General features: G+C 33.7%; 1 protein-coding gene and 1 pseudogene across 2 annotated transcripts; one reads left to right on the forward strand and one right to left on the reverse strand.

The window, feature by feature from the left end:
- Positions 1-144: 144 nt before the first annotated feature.
- Positions 145-4,767, reverse strand: LOC148194633 (G-type lectin S-receptor-like serine/threonine-protein kinase SD2-2; annotated as a pseudogene).
- Positions 4,744-8,089, forward strand: LOC124825518 (protein PHR1-LIKE 2-like). 2 transcript variants are annotated; one of them, XM_047298148.2, is made up of 6 exons: positions 4,744-5,067; positions 6,266-6,342; positions 6,435-6,489; positions 6,732-6,810; positions 6,908-6,977; positions 7,252-8,089. In XM_047298148.2, the coding sequence occupies exons 1-6, from the start codon at positions 4,878-4,880 to the stop codon at positions 7,711-7,713; spliced, it is 933 nt and encodes a 310-aa protein (XP_047154104.1). In that variant the 5' UTR covers positions 4,744-4,877; the 3' UTR covers positions 7,714-8,089. The 2 variants fall into 2 exon arrangements, with proteins under 2 accessions (XP_047154104.1, XP_047154106.1); XM_047298150.2 differs by having other exon boundaries at positions 6,741-6,810.
- Positions 8,090-12,633: the final 4,544 nt, after the last annotated feature.

Raw genomic sequence — 12,633 nt, forward strand, 5'->3', positions numbered from 1 at the left:
AGTTTGTAAAAATTAGTGTAGAATTTAACTGTTGTGATAGATAAAAAAAAGGCTTAATAGCCTCTTTTGTCCCCAGTTTTGCTCGATTGTGTCAATTTGGTTCCTGGTTTTAAAAAAGTGTCAACTTGGTCCTCACTTATTAAATTTTGCATCAAAATTGTCCCTTCCGTCAAATAGAAACAAACAACGTTAAGGATTGATGACCTGGTACAGTACAGTGATAACGTGTCAATTTGAAGTTGTATGCGTGGTGATGTGTCAGTGAATTAGAGGCTGACGTAATTTTTCATCCAAAAACCCATCTTCCTCATCCTCTTCCAATTTCTTCCTCTCAACCCTCCTCTTCACCATCACCAACAATGTCACCACCACCACCACCAAAATCACAATCGACCCAATAACAACCCCACTCAAAACCTTCCAATCAAACACCTTCCTCCCAGATCCCCCGCTCGGAACCCTAACATGCAAAACCCCACTCTCACCATCGACAGTTAAATTCCGAATCGACAGTTAAATTCTAAAAATCCAAAAAGGAACAACGAAATTTCTTGCATAACCCACTATGCTTTTCGAAACTCAGCCCAACGCACCCACAATCACCTAAGTACTCACGCTCGCAAAAGCTTCTAGATTTCCCCTTAACCAGACTCACATTCCCGAATCCAAACATCACAGCTTCAAGATCTTTAAACCCATCATCCCCATCACACCCGGCATCCACACGGTGACAACCTTGACAATAATCATCAGAACCCCACCCATGACCATCAAAGGCTCAAACCCACTCACACACTCACAGATGGATGCTTCCCCAGTGCAAACCCCGAACCCCTGTAGAGTCCTCGAACCCGGCATAGAGTCTCCGACTTGAACCAAAACATCTGCCAAGACCCCGATTGGTTGTTCCACGATTATTGTTTGACCTGCCTGAAGGGCTCGAGGCGGAACATCGTCGGCGATCAGAAGCTCGTCTCGATGGCGCATTCGGAGAAACCGAAGACCGCGACAAGGGAGAACGGCGCAACAAAGTGAAAGGTGTAGAGGTAGGAGAGCCACGTGTCCGAGGATGAATCAAAGGTTTGCCATGAAACGACGCCGTCGAAAGTGAGGAGGAGGAGGTTTCCGGAATCTAGAAGCTAGAGGGTGAGGTTGGTGGCGGCGGCGGCGACGACGAATGTCCAGAGAGTGGTGTTGAAGTGGGTTAACTGACTGGTTGGGGTGAGTTCAAGGGATGGAGCGGCTTGGGAGGGGGAGGGAAGGAGGCGGTTGACGACCCAGATGGTGTTGGGGCTGGGCAAAGAGGTGCGGCGGATGACGAGGTAGAATTTCGACGGCCTAGGCTTGGGAAGAAATTGAAGAAGCCAAGTTGGAAAGTGTTGTTGAGGTTTTGCAGAGTAGCATTGCCTTGGAGAATGATGGTGTCGGAGAGGAGGAAGTGTGGAGAATGAGAATGAAGAGAAGAAAAAAGAGGAACATTGGATGAAGTTTTAATTGACACCCAATCTTATGTCAGCCTCTAATTCACTCACACGTCACCACACATACAAATTCAAATTGACACGTTATCACTGCACTATGCCAGATAATCAATCTCTTAGCTCCGTTTGGTTCTATTTAACATAAGAGACTTTGTTGATGCAAAATTTACTAAGTAAAAACCAATTTGACACACTTTTAGAAGGAAGGACCTAATTGAGAAAAATAAGCAAATCTGGGGACGAAAAAGGCTATTAAGCCTAAAAATTTATTTAATTGATAAAAATAAAAGATTACCAAAATGTCCATAGTTATTAAAGTAATGTAAAATTATAATTGTTAATGTTATATTTAATTATAAAAAAATTTATAAAGAGAAAATTAAAATTAATTATTAAAATTAACTTTAAAAAGTAAAAAAATGTAATTTAGTAATATAATTTAATCATAAATATAATTTTATAATTTTTTGTTTTTATAATCAAATTGAATATTCATAATAAAAAAAGTGAATATATCAAATAATATAGTTATCTAAAAATAGAAAAAATGTAAAATTTATTTAATTAAAAATATATATGAAATGATGGGAGACGTAAGAACATGTTATCATTGCATAAAACAAGTACAATAATAATAACCTTCGTTAAATGAAAATATTATATATGTATACCAACTTTCATCATATAAGTAAAAAATAATTTATATTTTTAAACTTGGTAGTGTTATAAATATGAGAACAAAAGTTTGTTTTGGTTAATAATATTTTATGTACTACTTATGATTTAACATAATAAAAACAATGACTAAAATTATAACTATGGAATGGGATACAATGTTGTGTTACAAAGAAGTTAAACAAAACATTTATCTAAAAATCATCTTAAATCCGTGCAAATGTGCGAAGATGGAAAAAAGTATATATTTCCCAAATCATTGCTTTTACTTGTTCGCAAATCTGTAAAAGCGAACATAAAAATTCATTCAAATCTGTGTCTGCTAATCTGCAGTAATAGTAAATCTTCGCAAACGAACAATATGAAGATAGATACAAGATAAATATTTATCTACGGAGAAAGATAGTAGGGAATTACTACTGTACCACCATGTCCCGTTAACATAATTCTCTTCAATTGATAATGATGATACTAATTGCGGTTCAAGTATTTTATATTTTTTTCTTTTTCTTCACTAATTAATTTTCCTGATATAATACTTTCATTTTAGTAAGTATAATGTACATATAAATGAAGTAATAAATATGTTTTCTTTAATTTGATTGATTATTTTTGGGTAAGATTTTTGCATTATTTTTTCTATTGAATTGAGGGGGCTATTGGTTAAACAGTGAAAGAAATTTAAATTCAACAATTCGCAATATAAACACATTTTAACAAAAAAAAAACCGTATTTTGAATATTTTTTGGATGATCTGAAAAGTGTAATTGAAATGGTAAAAGTCCAGAAAGAGGAGCTTTCAAATATTCAAAGATTGTAATAATGAGATGAAAAATTTGATGGTATTGTATGTAAGGAAGCAAAAGTAGTGTTTACTTAAAAGAAGATAGATGAATGTATTGTTTGGGTTGAAAAAAGAAGATAAAATGAGAAGGGGTGGTACCTACTTGACCAAGCAAATCTTTGATGAACATGTTTGACAATGAGATACAAATTTTAAAGCATTAACTTGTGGATATAAAAGACCATCAAAGTAGAAAATATGAGATTAACATGGTGACAGCCTGTTTTTCCTTTAAAAATATTTAAACCAAATTTCATGGTGTTAAGCACATGCAAGTGTATGTTCCATGATGCAAACTATGGACAAAAAACCTTTGTCTTAAGTCATAGTCTAACGTTACGTAGTTCCAACAATTCAACACCTTAATCTTCAACATGAACACAATTCACAACCAGTTGTATAGCAACAACACCCTCTAAGTTCATGCAATTTCTTCCACCTACGCTTTCTCTTCTGAAAGATCAAAATTAACCCCCTCTGTAAACAACTGGGGAAGTGGACGTAATTCACTTTTCAAGAGTTTAACAAAAGTTTACCAAGACATGATTCATCCCGTTATTGATTTGCATGAAGAACGTAGAAGTAAAATATCATCTAGTATAAAAATTTGTCTAGAAATAATAAAAAAAAAACAGAGATAAAAACGTTATAATTTTGTTGGGTACAAACAAAGTCCCACATCAGATAAAATATGAAATACACATGAGTTTATATACAACATAAGATACATTCCTTAATAATAGATTTTTGGAGTGGTACCAAAAACAAATATGTGGTATAAAAATTAAGAGAATCCTTTAGCAAATATTTAAGATATAAAAAATCTTGAAAATTAAAAAAATAAAAACAAATTATTTATAATTAAAAAATTATAAATATTTTTAATTATCTAAATTATTGTATACTTATGTTTCAGTCATTAACTTTACACCCCCTTTAATTTCAATTTTCGTGGAACATTATGAGAATTGCAATTACTCTTTCTTAAATTATTCTTTTATAAAATCAAGCTTTAGTCCTCTGTCACCTACAGAAGGAAAAGTTGAAAAGGATCATGTATTAGTCATTGTTAAGATAAAAAGCTGTATCACTAATTTGTATATAGTGTGTGCCTGAGAAAAGAAAGATGTTCAGTGTTTTCACGTAGTGGATAGGACCACAATTGGATCCAATGGACTCCTGGTATAGCCCACAGACCTAGTAATGGACAATGTGTCTTGGACTAAACTCTGTAATCATCAGCCCATACCACAATCACTATCATCAAAGCATAATGCTCATGCCTGCCGAAAAGGAAAAATACCTCTTTTTTGAAAAATATATTTCACCAAAACTAACGTGGAACTCAAACTCGGTGTTCTGAATAATAATAAGTATTAAAATTGGAATGATTGAAGATTTTAGAGATAAGTAATTGATGAGATTGAATCGGAGGAAGAAGAGTTTGACGTAACTGATTGGAATTCCCATGGACGCCCTAAAAGATGAACCCTAAAAAAATGGGTATGGAAAAATGATGGGAGGGAAGCAGAGAGCGGCAAGTGCAAATGAACAGTACTGAATTTATTAATTTAATTTGTTATTTTGTTTAAAAGAAGAAAGGTAAAGCAGGAGAAAGTGACAAAATCCCAGTAAAGCGTGACAGTGCCAGCTCCATTTGGCCTCTCAACCCAAAGTCTTGTGCTTTTCACATACCCATTTCCCCATTCGCCCCACTCCTCCTTTCTGCTTCCCCTTTCACCAAATGGGTCATCTCCATCTTCCATAACATAACAACAAACCCACGTTTTCTCCTTTTCTCTCTCTTCTTCCTTTCGTGGGGTTTAACGTTTCACTCTACAACAACAGCAACAAGGAGAAGAAGAACAGGATTAGGATGTTTTCTAGGTTGATACATCCCCATGAAGGGGGTGTTGGGCAGGAAGACATGCAGGGTGCTTCCAATCACGCTCACCTCGGAGACCCTTGTCTTGTTCTCACCTCTGATCCCAAACCTCGTCTTCGGTGGACCGCTGACCTTCACGAACGCTTTGTTGACGCTGTCACTCAACTTGGGGGTGCCAGTAGTGAGTAATTTTTTCCCTTTCATATTTCATTCATGCTAATATGTCTGCTACTGTGTTTTTTTGGCGTGCTGTGGTGAAATTTGTTATTAATTTGTGTACTGTTGGCCTGGTACTGTTAGGAAATTGTTTATAGATGTTGGGATTCGTGCAGAGCTTTTATTTGTTGTTCATGGAGGCCAGTGTTAGGTAGCAGGGAAAGGAGGGGCCTTTCTTATCTGAGTTGTAGTGGTATATGTTGGAATTGCAGGTTTGGTTGCATTATATATGGGCTTATTCTCCTAATTATTAGTGTAGCATATTGTTGTGGCGTGAAAGAAAACTTTGCTGGAATTAGTGATTGTGTGTCTTGTACTGTGGCTTAATTATGCACTAGATATTGCTATCCCTCGAAAAAAAATGAAAAAATAAACAAAAATAATGTAACTGCCCAACATTAACCATCAGAGCAAACCTTAATATTTTGCTTATTTCCTAACAAGTTGAATATTGAATAATGTGATAAACTAGACAATATAATGTGTGTTTGGAAGCAGATATCACGTCAAAGGACCAAAGCAACAACTGGTAGGATCTATTGAGATGTGGCAAACCACATCAAATAGGCCTCGTAATGTGTTACCAAACACGCTAGTTGCATATAGAAGGACCTAAAATGATTACAATGTGGAATACTAGGTTTTAGTCACTAGAGTATAAAGCTTATTATAAGGCTCTTTTTGGTTGTGTCTTCAATTTCATTGCAGCCTGTTGATTTTCGTCACTGTAGTAGTTTGTTGCCTTCTATTTCTGTATGTTTTTCAGTAGGCATCCTTCCCACAAACTCATGCTGCGTGTTTTTTGTAATGCAATACAATTCTCAATAAAAATGGACTTTATCTAGGACCCAAAAATCATTAGCTAGCTTTTACTAGCACAATGCCACTATCCAGGAATGAGGGGAGGACAAAGCCTTCAGTAATTGATACATTAACCTAGGTTCTGATGTTGAAGATATGTTCTTCAAGTCAAGTGCACATTACTTTAGATTTTTTCTAAATATCATGGAGATTTAATCGTCTTCTTGTTTTTCTTGATTCATATTTACTTTTTTCTCAATCTGTAGTGGGGTTATTTATGACTTGTGAATATATTCTAGGAAATTCTGCTATATACATGAGTGATATCATCACTGCTATATTATTAAAATTATTATTTACAGAAGCCACTCCTAAAGCGATCATGAGAACCATGAATGTCAAGGGTTTGACGCTCTATCATTTAAAAAGTCATCTTCAGGTTCGTTTTGCTACAGTTGATTGCATAATAATTGGTGAAATTGAAACTTTATGATAATGTTCTGTTTTATACTATTGTTCATTGCATTGCAGAAGTACAGGCTTGGTAAGCAATCAGGAAAAGATTCTGATGAGGGTTGCAAAGATGGTAGGTTTATCTATCTTTATTTTTGAAAGTATGCCACATTTTTTTTTTCACTTTGATGTATCAATGTCTGTTTCAATGGATGGGTCACATTTTATCTTTGTTGCCCTGATCAAATAAAGGTTGATTCTGGAATTTACGTCTGTATAAAACAGGGTCAAAATCGTACACCAACAATAATGTTTATATTATAAGCTTTTGTATTGGTCTAAACTTGGTCTCATTTATTGAAAAACCCATGCAAGGGATGTCAGGTTCGTATCTTCAAGAAAGCCCCGGTACTGACAACTCATCTCCAAAGTTACCAACTTCGGATGCAAACGAGTAAGAATTCCATGGTATCTTGAAAAACAATTTATTCGTGTCCAGATGTATGAATGGTTGTTGATAAACAAATTGAGAGTTGAAATGTCACGTGTAGGGGTCATGAAGTGAAGGAGGCATTAAGAGCACAAATGGAAGTGCAAAGTAAACTACACTTACTAGTGGAGGTAAATTTCCTTCTCACAATGTAAGGTGCTTTATAGTTTTGGCACATTATTTGAGACTATATTGATTGGTGTTGGAGTTAGACTCGGTGCATGGTTCCAGGATGATGAGTTGATTGCTTGCTTTTATATTCATCTCCCTTATTTATGTGGACAGATATGAACTAAATAAATAATAACTGAAAATGTTTAATTCAGTGTTGTATTAAAAAAATAGTTGGTATATCTTATAAATGTACCCTAACACTTACTATTTTTAAGAACTATGGTATTGCAGGCTGAGAAGCACTTGCAAATTCGCCAGGATGCAGAGCGGAGGTACATGGGCATGCTCGAGCGAGCATGTAAGATGTTAGCCGATCAATTTATTGGGGACATAATTATGGACACAGATGGCCAAAAATTTCAAGGGCTGGAAAGTAAAACACCCAGAAGTTCCCTAGTTGATCACGTTGGGTTTTTCCCCCCAGTATGTTCTGAGGTAGGTGGAATGCATGTTTCAGAAGTACCACCTATTCTCCAGCCTCAAGGGGCTGACTGTTCCACTGAAAGTTGTCTGACATCACTTGAGAGTTTAGGAGGGTTGACGCTCGAAGGATCTCCCGGCGGATCGAAGAAGAGGATGCTGAGCTTGGATTCAATGGTAGCACCTTTGATCTGGAGTGAAGCCAACACCAGAACTCAAGGAATCCATTTAGCTCAAGTCAATCCTCCAGGAATAACTAGGTATGGTATGTAGAGTAGGGTTGGGAAGGTTAGTTCCTCATGAAGAGAGTTGAGGAAGTGCTTTGTTCCAAGCTTTTAGGATTAAGTAATGAATTAGATTCTTATCTGTTCTTGTCCATCAAGTTGGTGATAATCAACTTGCTCACATGTCATTGTGTAAATGGAAAATACCATGTGCCTTAACTTAGACCATCGCTAAAGGTTGGCGCTGACCATGTACGTTTCTCACTTCTTCCTTAGTGGCCTTCGTTATGTACGAAGAGTTACAGGATTTCATTGCCTTTAACTTTTTATTTTTCTAATTATTAACCATTACGAATTCTTAAATTACCGTGTTCTGGTGGTATAATGGTTCTACCTCCATTTGGTATACAGAGCTTGGTTCTTTATTTTTCTGTTGTCACTGAGGGACTTTGTTTTTCATTTATTTAGCAGAGTCTTCACATATAGCCTCCTTACATTATACTGATGTTGCATTCTTAATATACTTATATGAAAAATAAATTTTGGTAATTCAAGGGTTAAAATTAAGCAATTAAATGAAATATATAGTAATAGATTTTGCAAAATAAGCATTAAATTGATTTTAATTTATTTAAGTTGGGTATTAGATAATTATATATTATTATACAAGATATATGTAAAAGAAATTTTCTATCCTACGATGTGTTTTGAAAATATAATCTAATGGAAATATATTGAATGAAATATTAGTTAATAAAATTTATACTAGAGTAAGACACATGTTTGACCATTCTTTTCTTTAAAAAAATACTTTCGATAATAAAATATTTTGTTGAAATATAATATTGCAAAGATATTACATTTAACATTTAAATCATATAAAATTCCACTTATAGTTTGGAATAGACCTTTATAATTTCATTCTAACGACTGAAATTCAAGAAATACATGTCAACGACAAAAGTACACACTCCACCGGTGAAACCAGAGTTTGTATTACCCAATCATACCCAGCATTCATCCATGGATTGATTGGCGGAGACTAAATAACAAGTCCCATTGTCTCCTCTCTCACAAATCAGGATGAACAAGTCCAAACATTGTTGAGATTTGTATTACACAACAGAAGCAGAAAAAATATGTCTAGTAGAGATTCTTTCGTTAAGAAAAACAAGTGACAACACACATTATTTCAAGAAAATAACAAATTTTCAACTTCATATCTCTCCACGAAGAAGCAAACTTAACTCAACTTCAATATTCCTTCAGCTATCACAAACCGTCGTTGACAAACATCTTTTGACTGCCAAACATTAAATTTTGTCCAACGAAACAACTGTTTGTAAGTGTGAGCTGAAAAGGAAAGTGAAGGAAAATGAATGAAAGAGGGAGGCCTGAGTTGCAACTAACCATGCAAAGATGATTGATTGTGATGAGGAGAATTATGAGCAGACTTTACAGCTGGGAGGAAGGATGAGTACTGATTTCCATTGACATTTTGGTGACTTTCAACTCAAGGAGACTGATAACACGCCACAGTCCAAAAGGAAGCTTTGTCAAACCCGGACACGATCGGATTTCCAGTTGTCTCAAAGAGGGAAGTGCCTTGGAAGCTTCCAAACTCTTAACACATGCAGCTATATGCTATCTCTCAAGGTATCCAAGAATTTATTTAACAACAACTTTACCTCCCTCGCAAATCTGATTCTGCTTGGGAGAAAGAGAAACATTTATGAATTTCCTTCTCAATTGCAGACTACTATTGTCAATGGTGTAAGGCTTTTGGCCTCTTAATAAAATCTTTTATTTTTCAGACAGTAAATGTCTAGCACATTGATACAAATATGACATGTTAAAAGAAGACCCTTACAGAATACAACATAACAACGAATAGACAGACATGCCTTCAACGAAACAAATTATAATAATCTTCAAGCTATAAAGTTCATAAAAACATGGTATTCGCTTCTTCACAGAGCATAACATAATTTTTTTTTAAAATTTTCTTAGCCTTTGTTATTACTTCCAAAGAGAAACAGGCTAAGAGCAATATGAATCAAGACAACTAAAACAGAGATGTTGACTACAACAGGTTCACGTCCATGTGATGAGCTTTAATTCAATAAGGTTAGTAATAAATTCTTGCATTTTCACGATCGACGGAAGGAAAGAAAAATGTTTTAGATGTCCTGAATGATAATGTTAAATGAAAGACGTCTTAAATAAATTATTGCAGATCGAATACGAAAATCGTTGCTGAAATGTAAGTGATGAGTTCTTTTATGAGGTTTGTTGCGTTGAGTGATATATAATGTTAAATGAAAAAAAAAGTATAATAACTTGTGCGTGTTCATGATCGAAGAAAACCTATGGTTGATGATGACCTGCACGTATTAAATATTTTGCTGGGATATGTTCAGTTCAATGATAGATAACGTCAACTGGAAAATAATAGCCTTAAATAAACTCATGTATCTTCATGGTCGAAGAAAAACACGTTGATGACGCACAAGTAATAAGTTTTAAAAAAATGTTTTCTTAACCTTTTCTTTTTACAAAATTTGTTATTAGTGTTTCAAATATAGAAATAATAAAATAAATAATAATAAATAGTTCATTGTGAAAAAAATTATTAACATATTAAAGACTCGTTAAGCATACAGTAGGTTAAAAAAATGTTTTTTTAACCATATTTTTTAACAACTTTTTTATAATTACGTAATTAAAGATTGTATGTTCAATTATTCCAATAAAAAAGAATCATTCAACATTTTTGTAATTTTATTCTTATGCTTGGGTACACGTATTCAAATCCATCCAAGGCCAGTAAACGAAAAATTATACGAAAATGACTTATCTTTGACTGTTTGAATCAAAGATAACGATATTTTGACAACTTTTTTAGATAATATTTTAACATGTCATTTTGTGATTGGTCAAAAATTATTTTATAATCAATAATAATAATCATAAACACTAACCTAAACTAATCACATGACACGTAAATAATATTAAAATATTGTAAAAAAAATGTTGTCAAAATATCTCTATCTTTGAATCAATTCTCCAAACTTAAACTAGGCGGGCAGCGAGAAACAGCGAGTTTGCTTGGAACCTAATAGCAATCAAAGAGAAGCACAAATATATGTTGTTCTCCAATAAGACTATAATGTTTGTTTCATATATAAAAACACTGGGTCAGAGTTGGGTCTTCTTTTTATAAAAGATATTACATTTTGAATAAAAAAATACAATTTAATTTCTAATTTATTATAAATATAACTACTTTTAATTTGTCAAAAAGTTATATATAAACATTTTAATTAGATTAACCTAAATTTGGTAAAAAGTTCGTTGTTTCTTTATATAAAAAAGTTATAAAACAATGTTAAAATTTTGACAAGTTAAACATATTTTATTTTCTTAAATTAATTAAATATATTGTTACAGTATATAAGATAATCATTTAGTTTTGTTATGTAAAAAAATTATTTAAATTTGACATAAAACTAAATACTAATCTCAATATTAAAAATTTAAAATAATAAATTTACGAATAATATTATTATTTTTATTATATATTGTTTATTTTTTTTTTTGTGAATTTTATTAAAATTAATAAAATATTATCACATATCTTTTGTCATGTTTGAAACTATCACAATACACTGTTTGTTATTTTATTAAATGATATAAGTTTTATTTTTAAATTGATAATACTAATAAATAATAAATAAAGAGTTAAACATGTTTTTGTCCCTCTATTATCAAACGTTTTTAAGTTAAATATGTTTTTCTTTTCCAAACTTTGTTTCAAAACTTTGCTTCTTTGATCTCCTTCTTAGAGAAACTATTTTTTTTTTAGGTGGCTAATGGTATTCCAGATATTTTTGCTTTTTTCTATAACGACTCAATCCTTCCATGCATCTTCATGCCCAACTTCTCTCCCTTCCTCTCCCTCCCTGTTCCTCCTTGTACGCCGGCGAGAACCCCACCGCATCCACCGAGATCGGTAATCTCTGCGAGACAAACCTTTACCACTTGAGTAAAATGATCAAACTCTGAACAGAATCACCTCTGCTTCACGATTCCGATCATCATCAAGTTCCACCACATTATTCCAATGCTTCTGTTTCCCACCCTGACCAGTCCTCTCCGAGAAGGAACCCTAGGTTCGATCTGCGCACTTCTCTTGCTAGCTAATTCTATCAATAATACTGTCATGTCATATTTCTACAAAAGTGAGAAAACATCATACGCATAACAATACTCCTGCCAATTACTACCCACACGGTGCTTTAAATAAAAAATAAGGAAAGTGGCAAGTTTTCCAAAGAAAGTGAAAATTTTGTAGCCTTGTAGTTTATGTCTCGTTTACTAGAAAAGCTCACATGATGTTCAGGGAGTAACGAATATTGAGACGATCTTAGAAGATGAATACCTGAATCTTATTTAAAGTTGCAGAGAGTGAAATGAAAATCCAAAAAATGAAGAACACGTCCAACATTGCAGCCGGAAGAACTAAGAAAAGTTTTGCCTTTCCAGAAAGATCACTTACTGCACCGACATTTTCTACCAACTCAAGCACTTTAGATGCCACAAAGAAGGTTCCTCCAACATTTAAAACCGAATAAAAAAAACATGAGTATAACTTTTATATAAGCTAAAAACCTTTTTTATATCTTTTGTGGGTTGAATTGAGCATAAGGCCTGCTGAATTCAAACATCAGCGTAATTGACAAATAAAATCACACATTTCACATACATATTGAAGTGAATTAAAAGCATATACTTTAATAACAAAAAAATCACTTTTTACCAGGAACCTCACAACCACCACACCAAAAGCTAAACGCAGTAATTCAACAAGTCCCCTAACATTGCCAATTACATTTTTCACACAAAGAACACCAAACAATTCTGAATCTGACAGCTTCCATTTCTCCTATTCTAGCATACCCATCAACCA

The sequence above is a fragment of the Vigna umbellata genome, chromosome 8 (assembly GCF_029865625.1).
Source record: "Vigna umbellata cultivar VRB3 chromosome 8, Vumbellata_1.0, whole genome shotgun sequence".
Lineage (NCBI taxonomy): Eukaryota > Viridiplantae > Streptophyta > Magnoliopsida > Fabales > Fabaceae > Vigna > Vigna umbellata.

Bases quoted from the DNA above. Each gene is read 5' to 3' on its own strand.
- LOC124825518 (XM_047298148.2), top strand. From the start codon at position 4,878: ATGTTTTCTAGGTTGATACATCCCCATGAAGGGGGTGTTGGGCAGGAA. The intron at 6,343-6,434 runs GTTCGTTTTGCT...ATTGCATTGCAG, and splicing joins ATTTAAAAAGTCATCTTCAG to AAGTACAGGCTTGGTAAGCA. The intron at 6,490-6,731 runs GTAGGTTTATCT...AACCCATGCAAG, and splicing joins TGATGAGGGTTGCAAAGATG to GGATGTCAGGTTCGTATCTT.